The sequence below is a fragment of the Bos grunniens genome, chromosome 28, assembly GCF_055505025.1.
Source record: "Bos grunniens cultivar Pamir isolate PY7600 chromosome 28, Bosgru_T2T1.0, whole genome shotgun sequence".
In the NCBI taxonomy this organism is placed as follows: Eukaryota; Metazoa; Chordata; class Mammalia; order Artiodactyla; family Bovidae; genus Bos; species Bos grunniens.
In genome coordinates, this window is record NC_141192.1 from 3236640 (window position 1) to 3261791 (window position 25152).

Consider the following 25152-nt stretch of genomic DNA (forward strand, 5'->3'; position numbering starts at 1 on the left):
AAATTTTCCAGAAGTTTCCAAAAAGCAGTGCTTGAATTTGCTGTACACCGGGAACTATTTACACAGCACTGACATTGTACTAGAGGCGCTTTAAAGAAGTACAGGGAGGATGTGCATGAGCTCTTGTGTCTCCAATATTGGCAGGAGGATTCTTTACCACTGGCGCCATCTGGGAAGCCCCTATATGCAAATACTACACACTTTATATAAGGGACTTGAGAATCCAAGGATTTGGATAACTTCACAGGGGGAGCAGCAGTATAGGAGCCCTTCCCCACCAGTACTGAGTGGTGATTGCATTTTAATTTCTCACAGGGAGACTATATTTATTTAAGTCCATATTCTAAAATGTTTTAAGTTAAACAAGAAAAGAAAAATGAAAAGCAGAAAAGGAATGCAGCAGGGACACAGCCCCAGACAGCTCTCTGCAGATAACGAGAAAGGGGAGCAGCCTAGAGGTCAGACAATGGGCGCCCCCTTCCAGGCAGAGCCGCCAAGCCCAGCCCGCCCCTGCAGAGCTGGCCCTGGCACACTGAAGGTACTTAGAAAATGTTTTAAAATGAACTTGGGGGAGGGGGCGTGAGTCTGGCAGCTCACACCCGGGGAGGAGCCCCGGGTCTCTGAAGCAGGAGTGCGAGGCTCACGCGTCGGCAGGAACCCATACTCTGCACGTGGCACCGAAAGCTGCACGTGGAGGGCTGGGGGTGCCACGCTCAGACACTGGATCCATGTTCTGTCAGCACTGAGGGGCTGAGAGCTTTCGGGGCTCAGGCTTAGTTTCTGGTGCTCCAAGAGGAAGGGCATCTACAGCAGCCCAGGCAGGGGTTGGGAGGGCACCGGGCTGGAGGCAGAACCATCAGATGGGGCTGGTGTCCTCGAAAACTTCCAGGTGTTGAACTAAGGGACTGAGGAACCGTGGAAGCAGCAGAAGACAGAGTGTGTGGGAGCTGATGCCTGCATCCGGCGTGACAGAGGCTCAGACCTACGCCTGGTGGCGGATGCAGCTGCAGGTTCTCTCAGAGGCAATTCAAGCCTCACTTTGAGAGCAGGCTGAGGTCTGTTTGTGTTGTTTTCCAGGAGCATAAGTAATGGGAGGCTCAGCAGTGGGAGAGAAGATTGATTTAAAGTTTGATCTAATTTAGAGTAAAAAGCTTGGAATTGGGAGGAAGAGAGACAAGATGGATGGGAAAGCAGATGCACTTCTAGGAGCGGACATTAATACTAGGCGATCAGAAACCTGCAGCCTTTAAGAAAGAGAAAACCTCAAGGGAGGAAAGACACCATCTGACCCCAGAGCTTGAAGCCCACGGGGAATGTTCCAACAGGCAGCCAGTCACCCCTTTCCCCCAGGCTTTGTTTACCAGCTTGCAGGTCAAAGACAAAAGCAGTGTTGTCTTGAGCTGGCTGCTTGGGTCCTGGCCCCTGAGAAAGGTGCCTGTGTGGTTTCCATGTTCCCTGTGAGGAAACTGGGGACTGGCATCAGGCCTAGGTTAGTGGGTGTGTTACCACAGCGCCTGAAGTCTGCTTAATGTCTGCCCGCGGAACCTCACAGCTTTGGCTGGCAAGACTCTGCCCTTATCTCAGCTCGATGTGGGGGCAAGGTTAAGATCCCATCAGGCTGGTCTGAGCCAGTCTGTGCTCACAGCAAGTCACAGAGCAAGCCATGTGTCAGACGCTCTTTCACAGCCAGACCTTGTAAGGTCAACTCAGCTGGAGGTGACTCAGTAAACCCTAGCTGAGCCTCCTTCATTGGTTGTAAACTGTTAGTCAAACCAGCCTAGAGGTCATTATTGTTGTTATCGTTGTCGCCACCGTTGACATTACTACTGGCATTTTGTAAAAATTTCTCAGCTTCACGTCTTCTCCATTCTAGGCTGTAAACCTCATTCAAGTGGGACCTCTGTCTATCTTGGTTGTTCAGTTGCTAAGTCGTGTCCAGTTCTTTGTGGAAGAGTCGGAAGGACAGGCAGGACAGGCTTCCCTGTCCTTCAGTGTCTCCCTGAGTTTGCTCAAACTCATGTCCATCGAGTCAGTGATGCCATCCAACCATCTCATCTTCCGTCACCCACTTCTCCTCTTGTCCACTTACCACTTATCTTTTCCCACCGCCTAGCATGGTGCCTGACCCATAACTGAGCAGTAATATTTGATGCTTACGTGAAAGAATGAATGAAGAAATGAATAAGTTGACTGAATGCATGAACACTCTGATCCAGCCTTGTGTTAGATCCTTGGTGGGAAAATATTTCATTGTTTTTGTAAAGTGCTCGATAGGTGGCAGGAAACTCATTTTACTGGCTTTGCTTATTAGACTGTAAGCACATCACGGTCAGGATTTTGTTTGGTTGGCTTTACCTGTGTCCTCAGTGTCTAGAACAGTGCCTGACTCCTAGTAGATGCTCAATAAATACTTTTTAAAATAATTTCATAATTTCATACTTTTTTACTATAAATTAAATAACATTCATAATTTCCTTGAGCCTCACAGCAACACTACAAGGGCAGATACAATCCATTTCCATTGTACAGGTGGAGAAAGTGATGCTTGGAAGGGTGGAATGGAGGCTTTCATACCATGGAAAGAAAACAGTATTTGGAATCAGAGAACCTGGGTTCAAATCCCATTTGTACCACCTACGAGTTGTAGGTTTGTGCAGATCATTGTAGCCTTCTTGCTCCCACATTCGGTGTGATATTCTGCGGCTGCCCTGAGGGCTGGACAAATGGCAGCTGGCAGCTGTAGTGACGTCAGTGCTGCCTAAACACTCGGAGGCAAGATTCCTGTAGTCCTTGGAATGGTATCTAAGATAGAGGTCCTTCAAGGAGGCTTCTAAAATGAAATGTGAAAACAGGTGACAGGCCCTGGAAGCACAGACCACCCGAATCCGTGGGGCTCCCTGAGAGCCCCTGTATTACCTTTTCCAACTGAGTCCAGACCAGTGGGCATCAAGACCATCGTGGACACCCAGGTGTCTGGACTTAGCGAGTTATTGAATCCCGCATGACAGAGAACGACAGATTTCTAGATTGTGGCTTACTAGCTAGTAACCAGAGAAGTTATTGCCCGCTCTAAGCCTCAGTTTTCTCTTTGTGAGGTGAGCATACCCACACCTACCTTATAGGGCTGCTATGAAAGTAAGATCATGCCCTAGTGGTGAGCTCCTCACCTGGGTGGAACTTACCCAGTGGAGGGTTAGCAATCACCCAGCTCAGTCAAGCAAGAGAAGTCCAGTGGCATGCAGCATGGCCCTGATCTTGGCCCTGCCTTACTTCATGGGTTTAAATCTAAATAAAAGCTAACACTTACATGTGTATGAGCCCAACGAGAAACAGTCTCCTTCCTCTCCTCTGCACCTGAGCTGCCCTAGTGATTACTTGACCAACAGAATGAGGCAGAAGTGAGGCCATGAAAGTTCTGGGTTCAGTCCTTGAGATACCAAGCAGCTTCTGCTTTTGCTCTGGGAAGCCCTGCCATACTGTGAGGATGCTTGAGTGGACCACACAGTTATGAGGAGACAGACCTCATGGCCCCAAGTGAGACATCCTTGGACATTCTAGCCCATTCCAATCACCAGCTGCCAGGATGCCCAGGAAACTGAACTCCTACCGGTATGAGAGACAAACTTAATAAATCATTTAGAGAAGAGAAGTCTTGGGAAAGGTACTAGATCAGACCCTGTGTGCTTATGCAAACAAGACTACATTTATTCTGTGGACCTCCAAAAGCCATAGTCAGGACAAAGAGAATTGCACAGAGGCTACCATGCGCCCCCCAAATATGAAGGATACTTTGTTCCAGTCCCTGATGCTGAATTACCTCCCTAACTGCCCCACAGATCTCGCCACAGCACATTCCAGACGATCCAGCTGTGCTCGGAAGGAACCTGCATGTGTGTGAGGGAAGGACAAGGCCCACTCGCCACTCAGGAGAGCTCAGTAGCTGTTGAGCAGATGTCCTCTGCAGGGCGATAGAAATAACCACGAGCTAATTGCATACTGGTATTAACATTGCCATTAGTGCTGCAGAAGAAAACTTAAACACTAAATGTCTTCTGATTTCAAATGCCCTTGGGGATAATTTCAAATGCTGCTTTTGTGAAGAATTACTCACTGGAGTCTTATTTTTTCTTTAAAAAAAAAATCATTTATTTAGGTTCCAATATCAGAAGGCATGGCTTCTCTTTAAAGGATACTTTATATTTTTTGTAGCTATTTGAGAAATGTAACTCCACTCCACTAACAGATCAAATGAAAATTCTTGCCGAATAGTTATTTAAAAATCAAACATAAATGTATTCAGTAAATTTAGAATTGACTACAGCAGCCAAGTCGTTTTTGAACAGTTTTTAAGCTATTTCATTAAAGTAATTTTTTTTCTGCATCTGACATGTCAAGGAAAAACATGACCACCCCCAAATATGTGTTCAAGCTTATCTCGTACCATACAGCAGAGGTTCTGAAAGCCACCCCTGGAGTGGCAATGACACAGTGCCTTAGGATTACCTACAACTCATCATTATACGGTGAGACCTTGCCACTGTTGTGGGGAAGGAAAACCCGGTTATTAAGAAGCCTGATGACTTGCTCAGGAGTATGTAAATCACAGCTGCCAAGTGTCCTGGTTGCCTCTGAATTATTTTGCACTCAGACTGTCACTGCCTACAGAATGGATCTTCACCTTCTAAAACTGATTTCTATTTTTCCTCCAGTGTGTCTGCCTGTTGGTGGAAATATAATAAGCTTCTCTCAGGGTCTGCTAATTTAAGTCAGCACGGATATTCGCTTACAGTATTTAAATGCCTTCCGCTTAAAATAGATCAATCCTTTGGCTTTCAACTGAACCCAGTTAATTTACAGTAATAGCTGGAAGACTGGTAAATGACTCATTTTGTCAATTACGAGGCAAAAAACTGAATCAAATACCACTGAGGCCGCATGGAAACCATGTCTTATTCATTGTTTAGATGAGCATAACTTACTTATTGTATTTGGGACATTCTAGCTCCTTCATACATTAGTTGAAGACTGAATTACAATTTATCAGCAAAATGGAGCTGATTAGGGGTGTTGCTGTTGACTTTGCTGCCTTGCCTTGTCTACTGAGGACAGTGGGCAGGTCTCCTGAATGATCTTTCACAGAGGATTCGGATGGGAGTGTGCCTTCCTCGGCAGAAAGCAGCATGTGCTCTCGGCAGCAGTCTGCTCAGCAAGACAGCCTGGCAGGGATCAGTGCAAAGGAATCTATACCATGTTTCTCAGGCTAACCTGCTCTCAACTAAACAGCATAGCAGCCCCTCTCCCAGATGACCGTAGACCCCAGAGCATAACAACAGTTGCAGGGCCTGGAGAGCAATAAGTTAGAATCAAACCACTTCCAGTCAAGAGGTGGTCCCTCCCATCCAAGGCAAGCACCCAGACCTGGCATGTCCCGACAGTAGGTATTCTGAGCAGAACAAGCTTCCCAGGGAGTGAGCTCCCAGGCCAACCTGAATGGCAGGGGGAGCCTTAAGGCAGACTATTCATCATGAGCAGAGAAGGCTGGAAGCTGTGTTGCCCCAGAAACGTGGCAGGGGCAGTGCATGGAAGAGCATCTCTGTGTTCAGTGCTGCAGACCCTGGCTGTGGGGCGGCCACGTCCCCCGGTCTCCTCACCATGTGGGCAGGGGCCAGGCACCACTGCTTATCAAGGGCTCCCGGTTCTGAGGCAGAGGCTTCTCCAACCCTGCCCCGTGGGCTCTGAAGGCCAAGGGCAGAGTTAGCACGTAGGTGCAGCAGAAGTTGAAACCAAAATCTGCCTGAGTCTTGGGTCAGAGAATATATTGGAAAGAAGTGGCTGACCAGTGAAGTCTCATTCCCTGCTAGAAGACTCAGAGCTCGTGCCCTCTGATGGCTGCTTCTCTTCTAAATGCATCCAGTCTTGATTGCAGTGACCATTGCAGCCATCACAGGGACACCAGAGAAAACAGGGGTAGTTCTCCCTAAACTTCACCTCGCACACAAGGCATTTTAAGGAGGCACAGAGACCTCCCATTTGGTCCATTGAGCCAAGAGAAACGGGGGCATTTTCACGCTCCCAGGACCTCCACTGCTCAACGGGGATCCTTTACAGGCGGGGCATTCAGCCAGGGACAGCGGGAGCCATCGGCCTTTTTGGATAGTGACCTGTATCCTTACTGGGTTTCCCACGCTGCAGTCCGAAGGGTCAGGGAGGAAGGGGATTCTCCAGCTGTTGTAGTTGGAGGCCAGAACCCAGACCTTCTGCCATGTCCTGCTCAGCATTTTGACCACAGAGCTAGGCAGATGCCATCCTCCCATGCCCCCAAGGCTGTGTCATAAGTAGATGGATCTGCCCTCTCATTGCTCTTCCTTCCCAACATTCAATCAGAGGAGCAAGAGGATAACTGTTGTTAGTTAAGTGGCTTTGCAGAGAAATACAGTGTTTCAATAGTACTATGATATTAAAAGTTTATTGGGCCAAGTGAGCGGTTTGGGGCAAAATTACCCCATTGTATTTGCTCGGTATATCTAATCGGTTAAACAGAGCTCAACCCTGAAATCCCAGCACCTAAATGCAATAATAGTTTACCTCTTGCTGCGGCAAGTCTGCTGTGGACCAGACGGCAGCCTCATCCATCTCTGTGGCCTCCGAGGTTGAGGCAGGGACGGAGGGAAGAGAGGAGGCTGGAAGTCCCATGCAGTTTGTAAAGGGCCAGGCCTGGAAGTGGATGATGTCACTCCCGCCCAGTCCCGATTGGCCAGAGCCCTGTCACCACCAGAGGGTTTAGGAAGCACCCGTGTAAGCATGCTGGCCCTCATCACAAGCATTCCTTCCCCCGCATCTCTAGAAAGCTACTCGGCACCCCAGCATTGGGCCTGCCACAGTGATGCAGAGGGGCCAGGATACTAAACCTAGTGAGCGCTGGCTTCACACAGACGCCTTGCGACATAGGATCGCACCTTGTTCTCGTGAACACGATCACAGCATTAATGACAAGGGCCTGGGGGGTGACTGTGCTGGGACCTCCCGACTGGGTGGGGCCCGAGGTGTCACAGTGCTGGGACGATGGGCACAGCCTCAATCCCACAGCCTCTGGAGTGAGATGGGACTATTGAAGAACTGTCCCCAGGTGTCCCTCAGGGACAGTCAGGGTTTCATTATTTGGGGCAGAACTTAGATCAGGGTCCTGGAGTGATGCAGAACTAACCACAGGGAAATCCAAGACCATCGAAGGAGGACCCACCCGCCCTGGGTTGGGAGAGGTTGTTGGCTCTGAGGCTGGAGGGTTGCTGAGGGCTTTGCCCAGACCCCAAGCCCTGGGCCCCAGGCTCACCCTTGTTCCTAGCTAGACTTTTGTGGGCTCGGGTCCTGGGGTGGGCAGCCCTCCCGGTGAGGGCTTCAGGGCCTGTGATCATCTAGGGAGATGCAGGAAGCTGGTTCTGAGACCCCAAGCCCCTGCTTTCTGCAAAGCACAGCGCTGTCCCTCCCACACTCTGCCCCAAGGGCACACCTCTCAGGCTGACAGATTCTCTCAGGAGACGAGGTGTGGCCTCTGGCGGTAGTGAAGCAGGGCAGGGGGCGCATGGAGCACACCAACTGCATTTGGATTGCATGGGAGGTGGTGTCACTCTGGAATTTGTTGGAAGAAGCTTCAGGATGAAGTCCTGAGCCAAGAATGAGACCAGACGAGTGACTCATCTCAACTCTTAGGGAGAGAAAGTACCCCAACCAAGAAGCAATTCATCTCCAACTTTTAGTTTGCCTTTTTAAATATCTACATTTTGGACAGTAATGAACCATGATTACAGGCTTGTGTGATAAGGAGAAGAGAATGGTTCCTTGCTTGGCACTGAAATTCATTCTGATCTGTATTATTTAGAATTTGGAGCAATTCAGTTCTTGGTTGGGTGTCAGAAGATACAGCTTTCTAAGATTGATCTGAGGCCACACTCTGAATTACAGGGGTTAAAGAACCCCGAGTGGTTACTTTTAAAAATGTGTCTGCAATTTTCCAAGGTTCTGCTGGTAGAAAATCGTGTCATGCCACACTTGCTAGGAAGCATTTCAGAAGTTGGTTCTTTAGACAGTCTCCCTCTCTCAAGATGAAGAATGAAGACTTCCCAGAGAACCAGCTTTGATCAATTTAGAGAGAGAACTGGGTTAGAGTGTGAAGATCAGAGAACAACTGTGAAGCTCAAAACCCAGACTGGTGGGAGAAGTACAGACACCCCTGGCCCTGCAGGGGGTCCCCCCTGGATTGTCACCCCAAAGTATGAAAGAGGAACCCTGTCCTTCACCATCCTGGGCCTGCCGAATCTGCACTGTACCCTATTCTATGGCACAAGGGATGGTGTTATGCGGGGAGGGGGTTGTTCCTAGGGCCAAACCAAATGAACAGATATAGAGACCAACAGAGGTTTAAAATAATAATTGTGACAAGTACTTGTATTCATTCAGCCTTTAGCACTTTACAAAGCACGAGTTCGGGCAGCCCAGTGAGGCACAAAGGATAGAGGCTAATGTCCTTATTTGCACAGGTAAGAAGACCAAGCCTCAGTCTTGGACCTGCTTGAGTCCCACGTTAAGTGGCACCATCACAATAATTATAAACCCCTATAATTATTTTGGAAAGACCCTGATGCTGGGAAAGATTGAGGGCAGGAGGAGAAGGGGATGGCAGAGGATGAGATGGATGGATGGCATCACTGACTTAGTGGACATGGGTTTGGGTGGACTCCAGCAGTTGGTGATGGACAGGGAGGCCTGGCGTGCTGTGGTTCATGGGGTCGCAAAGAGTCGGACACTACTGAGCGACTGAACTGAACTGAACTGATAATTATTTTTAAATGTGTATATGTATTCCTACTCCTGTAAAATGGTTAAAAGCAGATTCTATTCCTTGACTATATAATAGTTCACAAATTATAACAACAGCACTTATTCTCGCCAGGCATCCAACCTGGTGCTGTGGAGGCTTCAAAACACATCACACTAGAGGAGGAAACTGAGGCTCGGCTTGTTGCTCAGGCATTGAAGGCCCAGTCTGAGCCCTGGTTGTAAGCTCTCACTAGTGACACCTCCACCACACTGCCCTCCTGGGTGGCTGCTATAGTCTGGCTCCATTCCAGGCCCTCTGCTCACTCTGTCCCATTTGGTTCCCCGAGAAGCCCATTGAACAGAGAGGGAAACTGAGGCTGGGAGAGTTTCCTGAGCAATACTGGTCTGTAGCAGCCCTTTCTTATAATGTCCTTGACTGCTTTTATATGCAAGTAATGTTGGCCTCATAAAATACACTGGAAATCATGACTTTTTTTTTTCACTTTTCAAAAGAGCTTGTGTAGTATTGATGTTATTTCTTCCTAAAATATTTGGTAGAATTTGGAGTTTTCCTGGTGGAAAATCCCATCTGAGTTTGGAGTTTTCCTGGTGGGAAGGTTTTTGGCTACAAATTCCATTTCCTTACCAGATATGAGGCTACTTAACTATTTCTTGTGGAGAAGGCGATGGCACCCACTCCAGTACTCTTGCCTGGAAAATCCCATGGATGGAGGAGCCTGGTGGGCTGCAGTCCATGGGGTCGCTAAGAGTCGGACACGACTGAGCGACTTCACTTTCACTGTTCACTTTCATGCATTGGAGGAGGAAATGGCAACCCACTCCAGTGTTCTTGCCTAGAGAATCCCAGGGACGGCAGGGCCTGGTGGGCTGCTGTCTATGGGGGTCACACAGAGTCGGACACGACTGAAGCGACTTAGCAGTAGCAGCAGCAACTATTTCTTGAGAGAACCTCAGTAGTTGGTGTGTTCTTTTATCTACTTCATGTGAACTGCCAAATTTATTAACATAATGTTATTCTTAACATTATCTTATTATACCTTATGTCCTTTTAATGACTGAAGAATCTGTACTGAGGTCACCTCTCTCCTTTCCTGGTATTATATCCTTTTAATAACTGAAGAATCTGTACTGAGGTCACCTCTCTCGTTTCCTGGTTTTGGCAATTTATCTTCTGTTTCTTGTTTAGTCTGGCTAGAGACTTATCAATTGTATTGATCATCTCAAAGAACTCGCTTTTGGTTTCATTGACTTTATTACTTTTTACTTTTCATTTTATTTATAGCTACTCTGATCTTTATTTTTTCATTCTTTACGTTGGGTTTAATTCACTCTTCTTTGTGTAGTTTCTTTGGTGGACGCTGAGGTCATTGAGGACTTTCATCTTTTCTGGTATCAGCATTTAGTGCTGTAATTTACCCCCTAACTACTCCTTTAGAGGCATGTAACAAATTTTTTTAATTTTTTATTTTATATTGGAGTATAGCAGATTAACAGTATTGTGATGGTTTCAAGTGGACAGCAGAGGGACTCAGCCAAGCACATACATGTATCTATCCTCTCCCAAACTCCCCTCCCATCCAGGCTGCCACATATCATTCAGCAGAGTTCCTTATACTCTATAGTAGGACCTTGCTGGTTACCTATTTTAAATATAGCAGAGCGCACATGTTGAACCCCCTAACTGTCCGTTCTCCCACATTCTGCCCCCTGGCAACCAAAAGTTTGCTTTGTAAGTCAGTGAGTCATGTAACAAATTTTTATATGTTGTGTTTTCATTTCTATCCAATTCAAAGTACTTTCTAATATTTCTTTTTGACTTATTTTCTTTGATGTACGAGTTATTCAGAAGTATATTAATTGGTTTCCAAATATTTGAGGATTCTCCAGAAATTTTTCTGTCATTGATTTCTAACTTAATTCCATTGTGGTCAGAGAACATATGTTATATTTTCATTCCTTTTTCCATTTATTGAGTCATGTCATGGTCATCTTAGTAAAAGTTTTATGGACATTTGAAAACATATTCTACTGTTGAGGAAGCAGCAATCAGGTCAAATTGGTCAAAACTGTTTTTTCAGGTCATTTATATCCTTACTAATTTTTTTTTATCTGCTCATTCTCTAGATTCTTGATAAATAGATAATGACGTTTTTACTATAATTGGGGCTTCCCCGGTGGTTCAGACAGTAATATTTCTATTTTCTATTTCTCCATTAATCTTCATTCCTTTGGTCCTTTTTTCCAATTAATATCATTTTCCTTCTGTCTAACTGTCTTTAACAATTCTTGTAGTATGAGTCTGCTAATGATGCATTATTTCATATTTGTTTTGTATATCTTAAAAGATCTTTACTTAGCCTTTATTTTTGAGGAGTACTTTCTCTGGATTTAGAATATAAAGTGACAGGTTTTTTCACTGCCTTCAAAGACGTTGTTCCTGCTGCAAAGTGCTAATGCTCACTCTGGGCTCCTCGGGGAGATCCCGGACCCCTCTAGTCCAGAGCGCGGTTTGAGGCGCTGCAGGCCCCCCTTGTCCTGGGGAACTGCAGATGTCGGAAGCACAGCAGCTCCACCAAAACCTGGCTCCAAGGCCAGCGTGAAAGTATTGAACCACTTTAACCCTCACAATAGCCTCCGGAGGTGGATACTATTATTATCCACATTTTACACATGAGGAAACTCACGTGCAGACTGTTTATGGAAAAGGCAACTTTCTTTGGATGCTTTAAGTTTTGCCCCTAAACACTAGTTCTCAAAGTGTATTCCTGGGAGCCAGCAGCATCAGAAAGCTGGTTGGAAATGCAGATTCTCCTTTTTTTTTTTTTTGGTCAAGCCTCGAGGCTCCAGAGATCTTAGTTCTCCCAAGGAATTGAATGTATGTGAAAGTGCCAAGTACTAACCACCAGGCTGCCAGGAATTCTGAGGGAGTTCCTCAGATTCTCCTTCCTTCTCCAAACCTTTATAATCAGAAACCCCAAGGATGGTCTATCAGTGCTATTGCTTGCCAGCCAGTCGTTAAATATTTCCATTATTAGAATTTAAATCATACAGACCTACAATTAAATAAATTACATTAAAAACAAAGATAATCAATGGATAAACAAGGTCCTACTGTGTAGCACAGGGAATTATATTCAATATCCTCTAATAAGCCGTAATGGAAAACAATATGAAAAAGTGTATATATATATACATATATATAAAACTGAATCACTTTGCTGTACATATAAAACTAACATGACATTGTAAATCAACTATACTTCAGTAAAATAAATTTAAAAAATAAGTAAAACAAAAGTAATCAGTCCTCAAAATGTATCACCCCCAATTGTTTGACTTCATTTACTACTCTTTGTGCTCAGGGACATCCTTTTGCTGACAAAGGTCCATATAGTCAAAGCTTTGGTTTTTCCAGTGGTCATGTATGGATGTGAGAATTGGACCATAAGGAAGGCTGAGCACAAAAGAATTGATGCTTTCAAACTGTGATGCTGGAGAAGACACTTGAAAGTCCCTAGGACAGCAAGGACTTCAAACCAGGAAATCAACCCTGAATATTCATTGGCAGGACTAATGCTGAAGCTGAAACTCCATACTTTGGCCACCTGATGTAAAAAGCCAACTCACTGGAAAAGACCCTGATGCTGGGAAGACTAAGGGCAAAAGGACAAGGGGACGACAGAGGGTCAGATGGCTGGGTGGCATCATCGGCTCAGTGGACACGAGTTTGAGCAAACTCAGGGAGACAGTGAAGGACAGGGAAGCCTGGTGTGCTTCAGTTCGTGGGTTCGCAAAGAGTCCGACACGACTTAGCGACCGAGCAGCAACAGGACAGAGCCTGCTGATCAGTGTCCTGTTTGTGTGGCAGGAGCCCTGCAGTAAGCTTCTTCTTGGAGTCACATTCAATGGTGACATGAAATGGGCCACGGGGAGTAAGTTACAGAAGTCGGCAGACACTGCAAATCAGATGGCCTGGTTTGTATCGGAGAGCCTGTTGTTGAACATTTACCACAACACCACCAGACCTAGCACCCTGTTTTAACAAGCCCTGGGTTGACTCTGATGCCTGCTCAAGGTTGAGACCCAGCCCAAGAATGCTGGAGGCTTCATACTGACTCCTGTGTATCTGGCATCACAGATATCATGCCGGAAACAGAAAAGCCGGTTCGGAGGCCCCTTCACAGTGACGGAAGCCACACTGGGATTCTGATTGAGTACTGGTTGGTGAGTCCCAGAGCCTGCTGGCTCTCCAGGCAAGCTTCCTGCGCACAAAGTCAGCGGCAGCTGTTGTCACAAATGTGGAGGGAGAGTGCTCCGGCGTCAGACACCCCCGGGGGCACATGCCAGCTCACCCTTGCCAGCAGTGGTGCATGGAGATGACTACTTCACCTCTCCAACCTCCATCTGCTTGTCCAAGAAAATGAGAATAGTGCTCACCACTGTGGCAGCTCTGGAAAGATTAAACCCCGCAGTTTAGACAAAAGCCAGGAACATAGTACAAATTCTGTGAACAGGAGTTATTGCTGCTTTTCCATTCAGCTGGAGTAGAAAATAATGTCAGTGTCAATACTGTTACTCCCATTTTATGGACGGCAGATATTGAAGCACAGAAGAAAAAAAGCAAAGTGCTCAAAAAGTATACGGAGACAGTTACTGAAACAGCTCACACAAGAGACCCTTCCCATTAGCCAGTGATGGATCTCACGCACACCATGCAGTGAACGTGTGTCCCCTTCCTGGGGTTGCGGTCCTGATTTATTCCCACTAGCTCTAGGTTCCCTGGAAAGAAACTGTTAATTCAGTTACAACGATTACCATCTGGTTCTCTGGTTTATTGCTGTAATTTCTCTAAAGCAAGCATCCGTGGGTAAAAATGCCGTTCTGCCTTTACATTGCTTAAATGAGAAAAGCCATCTCTACGTGTTCATGCAGCACAAGACTTCAGCAGCCACGTGGCGCCTCCACGAGTGCGTGCTCAGTCACGTCCGACTCTTTGCAACCCCATGGACTGCAGCGCGTCAGGCTCCTCTGTCCATGGAGTTCTCCAGGCAAGAATACTGGAGTGGGTTGCCATTTCCTCTTCCAAGGGATCTTCCCAACCCAGGGATTGAACCTGCATCTCCTGCATTGGCAGGCAGATTCTATACCACTGAGCCATCTGGGAAGCCCTCCGGTGGAGCCTCCAGTCACCTTTAAAGCCAAAAATTGCCTGGAAAAGATAGGGGTGGAAAGAAGAGCACTCTGTGACCACACGTGGGAGTGGGGACTGGAGGCGACCATGTGGGTAAAGCAGGTGACTGTGCCAGTCACCTGGGCAAGTTCAGGGAGGGGTGATGTTCTTCACTCGGCGTGGAACCCTGACACAGAGTAAGAGCTGGGGTTTACTTAGCAAATACACAGCTTTCACTATGCCAGGTCCTCCTCTGAGGGCGTCCCAAGTACTAATTCACTTAGTGCTCACAGACAGCCTGACAAAGGACTATTACTCTTCTTAGGTAAGGAGATCGGGAGGTTGCGCAGAGAGGTTAAACAATTTGCCTGAGGTCACACAGCCAGGAAGTAGCTGAGCCAGGATTTGAACCCTGGTAGGTGGATTATAGGTATGGAGTTTAAAATGCATTTCCCATGGAGAGAACCAATAACGTGTAGTTAGAGCTGTATGTAGTCTGAGTTGAACAAACCTGAGCATGAATGAAGGGCCTCAGTGGACATCAGTTGCTAACATCGAGAAAGGGGATGAAGGAGGCCCTGCTGAGCCCCGTGTGTGGGGACAGTGAGTCAGGTGGTTATAACGGCACCTTGGTGTTTAGAACAGGATTTCTTCAACAGGAATCTGGCATCTCAGTGACCCTGAGAAGTGGGAGTTACTATCCTATTGTGCAGACATGCAGACTGAGGTTCAGAGAGGTTAGTCGCCTGAGGTCACCCAGCCTGGAGGTGCAGCACAGGGGCTCAAACCCAACCTGCAGGTCTCTGTATCCCATGCTCTTCCTCTGCGTCTTTCAGCCTGGCTACCAGATTTCAGCATTAGAGAAGAGGGTGGGCCCCGCAGGGCCCCACCCCCTGTAGTATACACACAGGGATATACCGGGCTTGAGGCACGATTTGTGCTGATGCCCTCTGCATGCTGGCTGGCGCCATGTAAACGGGTAAAGAAATGAAGTCTCAGCCAGCCAGGAGGGGGCACAGCTGGGCTCATACAGATCTCTTCCCCCATGTCACCTCCTGGACAGTTACATACAAGAAGCCTTCCTCTCCTGGACTCTCTCCCACCTAAAACCCCTGCCTCCGAAACCTAAAATGGGCACGCTGGGACAGGGGGTGCCCCCCATAATATGGAGCCTTCTTCCCTGCTACTGATGGGCTTACCGTGTCTTAACCAGAAGAGTGATAACCCTGGGCATCTCCTGTGAGTCAAGTGCCTCCGAGAGTGTTAGAAGGTAGTGCCATTCCACTCGAGTGGGGGCCCCGTGCAGGGCCTCCTCTGTACCCCATCCCTGCCATGGAGGGGAGGCCTGTGCCCCTGCCAACCTGCCCAGCGGGGCCTGGGGCACTGGGACTCTGACCCTCAGCTTCACCCTCCCCCCAGGACCCTGACCACAGAGGCCCTTTCGCAGCCATCTCATGCTCTCACGCTCGTGTTTTCTCTGTTTAGGGCTTTATTTCTCTGCAAGGGACCCAGGTGACCGAACTGCTTCCTGGCCCTGAGGACCCGGGAAAGCACCTCTTCGAGATCAGCCCAGGTAGGCCTGAGTGCCTTCATCTCTGTGCTGGCGCTGGCCCTGGTGGCCCCGGGGGGTGTCGCCGCAGCTCTGGCCTGGGAAGGGCCATCTTTACAACACTCCTCTCTGCACAGAAGTGAGCTCCGTCTCTGAGCACAATTCAGAAATTCGGGTCAAATCTAGACGATGTTGTAAATTTGGGGAGAATTTCAAAAGCTCAATCAATTATCTAGGTAGTTAGCGTTTGAGGAGAGGAAAATGTGGATTTTAAAATTCACAATCAAACAAGAGAGGAAAGCAATCAATGAGGATACCTTAGAGTGAAGGTCCACACACAATATCTGAGTCACATGAAAATAAGTCCGAGGAAAACCATGAGCACAGGTTTAGAGCATTGACATAAGCTCTATCATGAACCCCAGAACAGAACTGAGATGTAGGGAAATAATTTAACTCAAAGAACTGCTATTATGTTTGCAGTTACAAAGCAGGTTTTTAAAGTTCCCAATTTTAAAATGTGACTCTTACTAAGTAAATGCGTCTTGCAAATGAATCAGTCTGTTTACAGAAGGGCCAGCTCCTACAGCGAGGTGGCGTTTTACTAAGCTTGACCTATCCTGGAGGCAGAGCCTCAGACGAGGAACCTAAGCGATGTTTCCGGAGATGAAAGCACAAGGCGCCGGGAAAGGAGCAGGAAGAGGGAAGCGCCAGCAGGGCGCGCTAGTGAGCTAGGGAAGCACCCGGGCTCAGCTCCAACGGAAGGATTCAGAGTGTTTCACCCAAGGAGTGAGGGGGCTGGGGGTTTCCCCACCAACTCCCACCAGCCATTGGCTGACAGCTGCTCCATGGGGGGCTGACTCTGGCATTTCCGGCCTGCCCTGCACTTGGCCAAGTTCCCTGCATTCAGAAAAAGTCTTCAGGCAACGTTGCAGGTGCTTAAGGAAAGAGGCTGCCAGCTCGGATGGGAACGACTGAGTGTTGCGACGGTCTGGGCAGGGCACCAAGAGCATCAGTTACAGGCAGCTGATCGTCACATCCTCTCATGCGCCATCTGAATTTTGACTTTCTTCTGGGAAGTCGTGGCTGTGGACCGAGTATGCTAGGGCCTCACTGGCATCTGAGCCAGTACACGTACAGTCCCAGAGTCGCATGGCCACCCAACCACTCTGACGAAGTGACCTGGCCACGGGACAGGTCAGCCCAGGCACAGATCAGCCCAGCAAGCTATGGCACATTAGGAATGGAAGTGAATGAATCCAAGCCTGGGACAAAGTGTGTTCATCTTTGCTCTGTCCATACTGGGAGCTCCAGGACAGTCTGCTGGTTAAGTGTAGGGAGACCCTCCCAACTGCATGCTCCATGTTGAAAATTCAAGTACCCATGGTTTCATTTGACTATTTCATCTACTGCAAGAATCTTGATGCTGAAAGTGCACATTGGAAGGTGGCAACAGAGGGATCCCAGGGTATGGAGTGGAAAATAGAGGCTTGGTTGACTACGGAACAGGAGTAGAGAAGGTACCTTCTGCTGAGAAGGTAGAGAAGAAATGAAAGCGAGCACTGAGGTGGGCAGGGCCCCAAGTCTGGGGGAGAAGGAGCTGGACACATGGAAGGAAGGCTTGGGGCAGGGGCCAGGGGCCTGGGCCTGGGAGTTGGGGAGGAGTGAGGTGAGGCCAGAACCAAAAGGTAGAGGTCAATACGCACCACCATAAATTCAGAAAGACCCTGGGCATGCGCCCCAAGGACCAGATGGGAATGATCACAGGTGTACATGCTCTTTATCTGGTCAGAGCCACTTACAAAGATTTCTTGGACTCTGTGGAGGAGAAGACTATTTGCCATGTAAGGTAACATATTCACCTTAGGGATGATTGACCTTAGGGTTCTAGGGATTAGAATGTGGACACCTTTGTGGGGCCATTATTCTGCTGCCACAATACTCAAGACATCCCACTAAGGTAAGGGGTACTTCCATGCCTAGTCTATTAGGAAGGACACTGGGGATTAGCAAGGATTGGTCACTTGCCCAACAACACACAGCTGGATGGCAGTGGGGTCAAGACTTGGACAGTCTGACTTCCAAAGTCCTGCAACACAGGCACCTCTTACAGGTCTGGTATCTTCCCTACCTGGGCCGGAGAGGTCCAGGGAGGGAATCAAGGCTCCCCACACTCCTTTATCCCGAGCACAGCAGTGCTGGAAGCACCGGATATTTGCAGGTTCCAAGCTTTGCCTGCCTGCCTCTGTCCTCTTGCCTTTGAACTTGCAGCCACTCCTGAAGGCCCGGAACGACGGTGAGGGCAGCTGTGAGACCACTCGGGGAAAGCGGATCAGGTGGTAGGCGGTGAGGGGTCCACACAGCCTTTGGGGAGAGCCGAAAAGGAAAGACTCGATCACCTCGGCTGGATGCATTTTTCTGGCCTGGGAGAGCCAGGCAGCGGTGCGTGTCGGCCACACCCAGTACCCCAGAGGGAGGGAGACTTGACAACTCTTGGACACGTGACAGAAACACAGGAATGAAAATGCATGAGATCAGTCACATGAATTTTAAGTCATCTGTGCTCTTCCACGGTATTAAAAAAAATCACAACCTTTCATCAAGATAGAATTTAAAATGAGGAAAAGTTATGCTGTGAGCGCCATCTAGTGGAGAGACGTGCCAATTCTGTGCCGGCTGCGCGTTCCTCCCGCTCCTCTTCTCCAGCCAGCCCCAGCCCTCTCAGCCAGGCAGCACCTCTGATTCTTGACAGGCCCCGACAGTCACTAAAGAGTGGGGCTGCAGCTTGAGCCAGTTCTAGCCGCAGAAACCCGATCTCCACCGGCACTCCAAGGCTGGGTTCTGGGTCAGGCCTGAAGGAGTCAGGCCCCCGGAAGGGGCTGGGATTCAAGGACCCTAAGTCTCCTTCCCACCTGGACCTCTTGTCCAGCCCTCTCAGCCTTTTGAGAGCTGCCTGCCCTTTGTGGACTTGATCCTGTTGGCCTGCCAGGCATCTGGCCATAGGCCAAACACAGGCCTTCCTCCGAATCTTCAGGGTAGAGTGAGGAGGAGAGGCCTGCTGAGGTGCTCTGGACAAAAAGCTGCTGAACTCACAAGATGCTTGTGTTGGTAGCCTGAGTTAGGTGATCCGTAAAGCAGTGGAACTCGTTGCTAACATCCTTCTTCTGGTATGAGCATGATGCTATCACAGTCCACTGACTACAGGGATTCAGATGGGAGCCCTAAATCTTGCTGGCGAGTGACTGCTGGTCTATCATGGCTCCTCTGTTGCTGGGCATGTCTTTCCAGAGTCCCCAGTGGCAGGTGGCAGAATCCAGTTCTGACCAATGCAGGCAAAAGGGAAACAGCCAGAAGTTATAGGGCCATGCAGAATCAACCCCCAGGAGGCTGGAGAGGTGGGTGTGGAAAGGGCAGTGGCAGGGCTGCTCAGGACCCCCAGAGGCAGGAATAGAGAGTGGTAGGCGCTCCATGCAGGGAGGGCTGCATTGGGAACGCTGCTCTCTTCAGTCCAAGCGACATTGATGGCTCAGGGTCTGAGGTCCGAGTGGCTTTGTTTAGGCCATGAACCTACCCCTGGTAGGCACAAGGACCCCACTCCTACTCCTGCCAAACTGAACTCAGGTACTTCCAGGGAAGAGAGAGGAGGGACTCTGCATCAGAGTCTGTGGCTGTTTCTCTGGGGGCCAAGTGTCATACTGATCGTGGCTCTTTCTGCAAATCCACACCGAGGGCCCCAAGTCTGGGTCCCTTTCCAGGCAGCATTTCCTTCTGGAGAGCGAGCACCCCAGTGTGCAGAACTGAGGATAACCCAGGTGAGATGTGAACGGCTGCCCAGAATCTCAGAGCGGGACAGTGCTGTCTTCTGGAGCAGGAAGAGGACACATAGGGGGTCACACAGCTCTGACATCTGGGCCTGCTTCCCATTGCAGAGCGCCTGTCTGCTCTGGGCCCCGCAGAGCACATTTCTCAAGATAAAGTGCTGGAAGCTCTGGAGGGGGACACTGCCCAGGTCAGAGGCCTGGGAGGTGCCCTCCCCCTAACATACTGTTTGGGACCCCCACCCTCTCCCCAGACACTGGGTGGGCATCGTGCAGGCATCCGCCTGGGTGGGGATGGCTTTGAGGCCCTGGGTTTTCAGTTCCACCCAGGCACTGAGGGCTGAGGTATGAAGAGAGCGAGCAGCAGCACCCTGCGGAAGTTGGGGAGATGGTGGGTTGAACCCAGGTTTGCCAGCAACGCCTCTGCTCCCTAGAGGCAGGCGTCTGCACACAGAAAGGAAGGTTCCAGGCAGAGAGTCGAGAGGCTCAGCCCATGTGCCATCCCGCTGCTTGTGCCTTTTCTCTGCGCTCCCCCAACAGGACATGTGTCTCCACAGCACCCAGCTCTGACCAGCTCCCGACCGTCCTCTCCAAAGTCAGGGAGAGCTGGTCAGAAGCCCGACTGTGCCACCCAGGGCCCGCTGGTTTTGGACAAGTCACTCAATGTCCCTGTGCCTCCATTTCATCACTTATAACTTGGAGATAATAAAGCCAAGTGCCTTGAGTTTGGTGAGGATGCAGTAAGAGCCCAGGGCCTGGCTCAGCATTGACACTGATATTTTTCATTCTTCCCTACTTTCTGCAGTCTGTGTATCCTTTTTATTAATAATAACAACACAGTTCCTGCTTAGCCATCACCTGTAAGTTATCAATCCCAATACCGTTTGATGCATGCCCCAACAAGGGTATCCACAGGGCTGAGAGCCCAGAGCAGAGGGCGGGGGTGGCTCACCTGGATAGTTGGGGAAGATTTCACTCAAGCTAAGCCTTGACAGGGGAGGGGAAATGAGAAGACCAGCCCTGGAATGGTCCAGAAGGGAAGAGAGCATACACAAAAGCACAGAGGGCTGGAGCAGCAGGCTGTGCGGGCGACGTGGTGTGCAGAGGACCGCAGTGGAAAGGCAGGTGGGGACCTGGTCATAAAGGGCCTTGGATGCTGGACAAAGAGGCGTGGACTTAGCCACTGCACATCTTCAGCAAGCAGGAGGGATGGTTAAAACCAGAACTGTGTGTTAGAAAAGCCACTGATGTAGTGATTAGGAGGGGGGGATTGCAAGGACCTGGCAGATGAGGTAGACTGCCACTCCTCCTTGCCACCGGCTGCCCCAACCCTCGCCCCGGATAGTGTCCACAGAGGAGACCACCCTGCCCTGCCAGAATGCTCACCAGTGAGCGAGGTGGGGGTGGGGAGCAACTCATAAGCTGAGCTGATTAAAGTCAAGCTCTGATTCTTCCTGTGTAGTTCCAAGCTCATGTGCCAAGTTCTTTGCAAGGGGATCCTGATCATGCACATGCCTTTGAGGTCTGTTTAGGTGGGTCCCAGCCCCAGCCCAGGCTTTCCTGGTGGCTCAGTGGTAAAGAATCCACCTGCCAATGCAGGAGAGGCGGGTTTAATCCCTGGATCAGGAAGAGCCCCTGGAGAAGGAAATGGCCACCCACTCCAGTATTTTTCCTTGGAAACCCCATGGACAGAGAAACCTGGAGGTCTACAGTCCATGGGGTCGCAAAGAACCAGACACTGTTTAACGACGAACCAACAGTAATGACAGACCCAGCCCAGCCTCTAACTCGCTGGGGGCAGCCACAGCGCATGTCCTTGGTCTGGTTTCCCCAACTGTAAGATGAGGAGGCCTCCGAGGTGTCTACCTGCCCCAGGAGAGTAGCCTTCCACAACCAAGCTTGCCCCAGGAGAATGGGTTCCAGCAATTTCTTCGGGCTGTGCTGGGTCTTTGAAGCCTGTCTTAAGCCTTGAGCTTATAGCTACCCGTCCTTATTTGCCTGCAGCTTGGAGCAGATAGGATAACTGCTGCCTGCTGTCTCTGCTGCCTGACCTTGAAGTAAAGCCAGCACACACAGATCAGTCTGCAGAAGCAGACTGATACGGGGCTCCTGACATCCCTGGAGCATCACTCATCTCATTAGCCGCCTCCTGAGCGGGATGCCGAGCTCAGCCTATCTCGGCACCTGGTACCAGCCAGCCAGCATATCAGCCTGACCCTGTGTGGCCCCGCTGAGTTCGCCTGCGGCGCGCCAGACGATGGGTAATGACTAGAAATGAAATTAGATGAGCAGTTCATGAACACTCCCCACCCCTGAGGGTGGGAGAATCAACAAATGCGAAAGTGGTTTCCGGCACTTCCCTGCTTTGTGGTCTAGCCCTCCTGTCTTAACTTCACTTTTCTTAACTAAACACCGGACCAGGTACGGGGAACCCCCATTGGTGTCCCTGGAAGTACATGCTCTTGCAGAGGAAGTTGCAGTTCATCCCTTTGGCCAAAATCACGTTCTAGAGCAGCCTTGTTCGATAGAAATACAAAGCAAGCCCCGTTTGTAGTGATATCGACAATCCCCTGGCTCAGTTACACCAGCTGTATTTCAAGCGGTCACATGTGTCTGGTAGAGCCCTACTGCTCGGTGGAGGCCTGGATGAGGAGGCAGCTGGATGTAGTGCCTGACAGAGAATAGCTCAATGCTGTCGCCGTTTGGTTGTTGAATCATGTCTGACTCTTTGTGACCCTAAGGACTGTAGCCCTCCAGGCTCCTCTATCCATGGGATTTTCCCAGGCAAGAATACTGGAGTGAGTTGCCATTTCCTCCTCCAGGAGATCTTCCCAACCCAGAGATCGAACCAGTGTCTCCTTGGCAGGTGGATTCTTTGCTACTGTGCCACCTGGGGAGCCCAGGTGCTCAACAGGTACTCCAAAAATGAAGGGGGTAGGGGGAGGCGAGCAAGGGGGTTGGGGGGAAGCCGAGGTTTCGGAGTCAGATACTGAGATTCACATTTGAGCTCCCTCACTCACTAATGCCAAGAATTCAGGCCAGTAGCTTACACTCTCTGTGTATCATTTTCATCTTCTGCTAGCAGAAATAAAACTACCTACTTGGCAAGAAAGCTGTGAACATCACGTGAACTAAGATATGTGGACGTGCAGAGGCCACGCACTCTCCACCAGCCTGTTCTCTCTCCCTTCCCTCCCTCCCTCCTCTCTTGTTCTCTCTCTTCTTTCCTTCCTCTCTCCTCTTTCTCTCTCTCCCTCCCTCTCTCCCTATCTTTCAACTTCTCTTTTATCTGCCCTATACAAGCAAACTTCATGTTTCTCTAGTTTGTGGCTCTCAAAACAAATTCCAGCCCTCCAGCAGCGGTTCTCAAGTTTACCTGTATATCTAAGCCCCTGCAGCGCTCGTCAAAAACCCTGGATACTAGGCTCATCCCCAAAGTTACAGATTCTGAGATCTGGGATGGGGCTGGAGAATGTGTTTTTTTTAACATGCTCCCAGATAATGCCACTGTTGCTGGCCTGGGATAATTAGTTTGAAAGGGAGCTCATGGAAAGAAAGGGAGAAATTTCATATCTAATGCCCTTAACGGTGCTTTTTCCTGCTTTTTGAAGACAGAGTCCTGCAGTTTTGCTTTGCACTAGGCCCCACAATTTACGTACTTGGTCCCAAGCACAATGGAGGGCAGTGGGGCGCCCAGAGGCTTTGTTCATGGAGACATGGGTCTGGAATAAAGGAGGTGACGATCCGGCACTGTGCTAGGAGGGTCCGCTGCAAGCAAGGCTGAGCTGCTCCAGTGCGGAGGGAAGAGGGCACCGAGGGCCTTCACGGCCAGACAAACAGATGTGAAATGCTGCTGCAGGAGCAGGTGTAGCTGTGCTTTGTGGGGGCCACAGACAGACCAGGCATGGGGTTTTTTATTCCCTGTCTAAATAGCACACTCCCTTGGGCATGGGGATACTCGCGGGATAAGAGGAGACCACTCACAGGCACCCAGGGTCCCCCAAGGTGCAGTGCACATGCCCATCAGCTGCTGGGTCTCCCTCCCAACAGCCACTGGACCATGGTGCCATGCCCCATCCTGGACAAGAAAGTCCATCCTGACATCTTCTTTCCCACAGCCTGAAGCCCTACTCTGTGCACTGGTGCTGTCAACCAAGCCAGGGACTGTCACCACCGTGCTCCACCCTGAGACTCTGCCGGGTACGTGCTCCTGACCCCAACTTTCCACCAGACTAGGGGAAGGGGTGGCAGCAGTCACTGGAGGGAAGCAGAGGTGTGCTGTTGGCCTGGGGCACCAGGAGGCAGGGGGTGGCTAAGCATCCCTGGAGGCAGGAGGCTCAGGAGCAGAACCACAGGAGAGCTGAGGTTCCAAGCCCTTGAATATACTCCAGTGGCCCATCAGACCTCACTGACAAAATACAAATTTAAAGACAAAATGATTGACAACCTCAAGACAGCCACCAGAGAATACCGAATGCCTAGTGCAGGGTCCTTCCCAGGGAGCTCCTTTGCACCTGCCCAGGTCACAGGCCCCTGAAGCCAGCCCTGACTGTGGGCCTCTGGATGCCCAGGGAGCTCCTTTGCACCTGCCCAGGTCACAGGCCCCTGAAGCCAGCCCTGACTGTTGGCCTCTGGATGCCCAGGGAGCTCCTTTGCACCTGCCCAGGTCACAGGCCCCTGAAGCCAGCCCTGACTGTTGGCCTCTGGATGCCCAGGGAGCTCCTGTGCACCTGCCCAGGTCACAGGCCCCTGAAGCCAGCCCTGATGTGGACCTCTGGATGTAAATGCAGGACCTGTCTGTTCTTTGGCACTAGGCTCCAGCCTGTGAACGCAGCCTAACACCCCTGGTTGACCTCTTCCTGCAAGTTCACTAGCCCTTGCAGCCTCCAGTCATAAGTAAATTCAGTCCACATCTTACCAGTGTCCTTATCCATCCATAAACTTGGCACCCAGAAGGGGACGGCTTCTCCAGGGGCTGAGTGTACTGCACCCATTGCGGCCCAGCTCCATGTCCTCTCCGTCCATCCCTGGCCCTAGGTACAAGGCCATTGCTGCCCTCTGTCCTCTCCTTTCGGTCCTGTTGCTAGAAATGCTCCTGAATTTGCTGCAGGTCTCTACTTCTCCCACATCCTAAACTGCTAAGGCAGGGGGGCTTTAAGTGGCTCTCCTGGCACCCACAGAGGGCATCGGGGAATGTGGACCTGGGAGGTGCCGCCTGCGTGCTTGCACATTAAGGCTGTGGCCCACCAGGAGACTGGATGCAGCCGGCTCTCTTGCACGAGGCCAATCAGAAAGAATCTTTCGTGGCCCACCCAGGGCTCTCTGCCACCAGGCAGCCTAGCCTGGCTTGCTAAGTGTGTAACACGGTCCTTACCCTAGTGCGCTGGCTCAACTTCATCTTGGCAAGTTTGACATTCTTCCTGCCTCTCTAACCACAGCCTTCTGATCTGCACTGGAGGGCCGCCTGCGTGGCCTGTGGGGACTCTAGGAAGTGTCGCGCCCTGGCTGGGAGGGCCGCATGAGTCCGGCTCTAGGCTTGCCGCTGCCGTCCTTATTCCAGCCAGGCGACCCACCTTCTCCCGTCTTGGGGCTTATCTTTCAAGCCTGAGCTTGCTTCTGTGGTTGCACCTTTCATGCATAATTTGAAAAGTGCCTCTTGGCTTTTTACCTTCTCTTCTTTTTGGGGTTGTTATGTTTCTCTCATCAGACTTAGGTCTCTAGATGCAAGGCCCATATCTGATTCGCATCTCCAACTTCAGCCCAGTGCCCTGTGTCTGGCC

The 25152-nt window shown here is 50.0% G+C and overlaps 1 protein-coding gene across 17 annotated transcripts in view; it reads left to right on the forward strand.

The window, feature by feature from the left end:
* The window catches only part of ARHGAP22 (Rho GTPase activating protein 22), a 179292-nt gene that overhangs the window by 58067 nt on the left and 96073 nt on the right, over nucleotides 1-25152 (forward strand). For 14 of the 17 annotated variants that reach the window (XM_086381233.1, XM_086381231.1, XM_086381237.1 and 11 more), the window contains one exon: nucleotides 15491-15578. In XM_086381233.1, coding sequence (XP_086237359.1) covers nucleotides 15491-15578 — 88 coding nt within the window. Of the gene's footprint in view, nucleotides 1-15490; nucleotides 15579-23490; nucleotides 23573-25152 lie in introns of all 17 variants that reach the window. The other 3 variants (XM_086381244.1, XM_086381243.1, XM_086381246.1) reach the window with 1 other exon arrangement.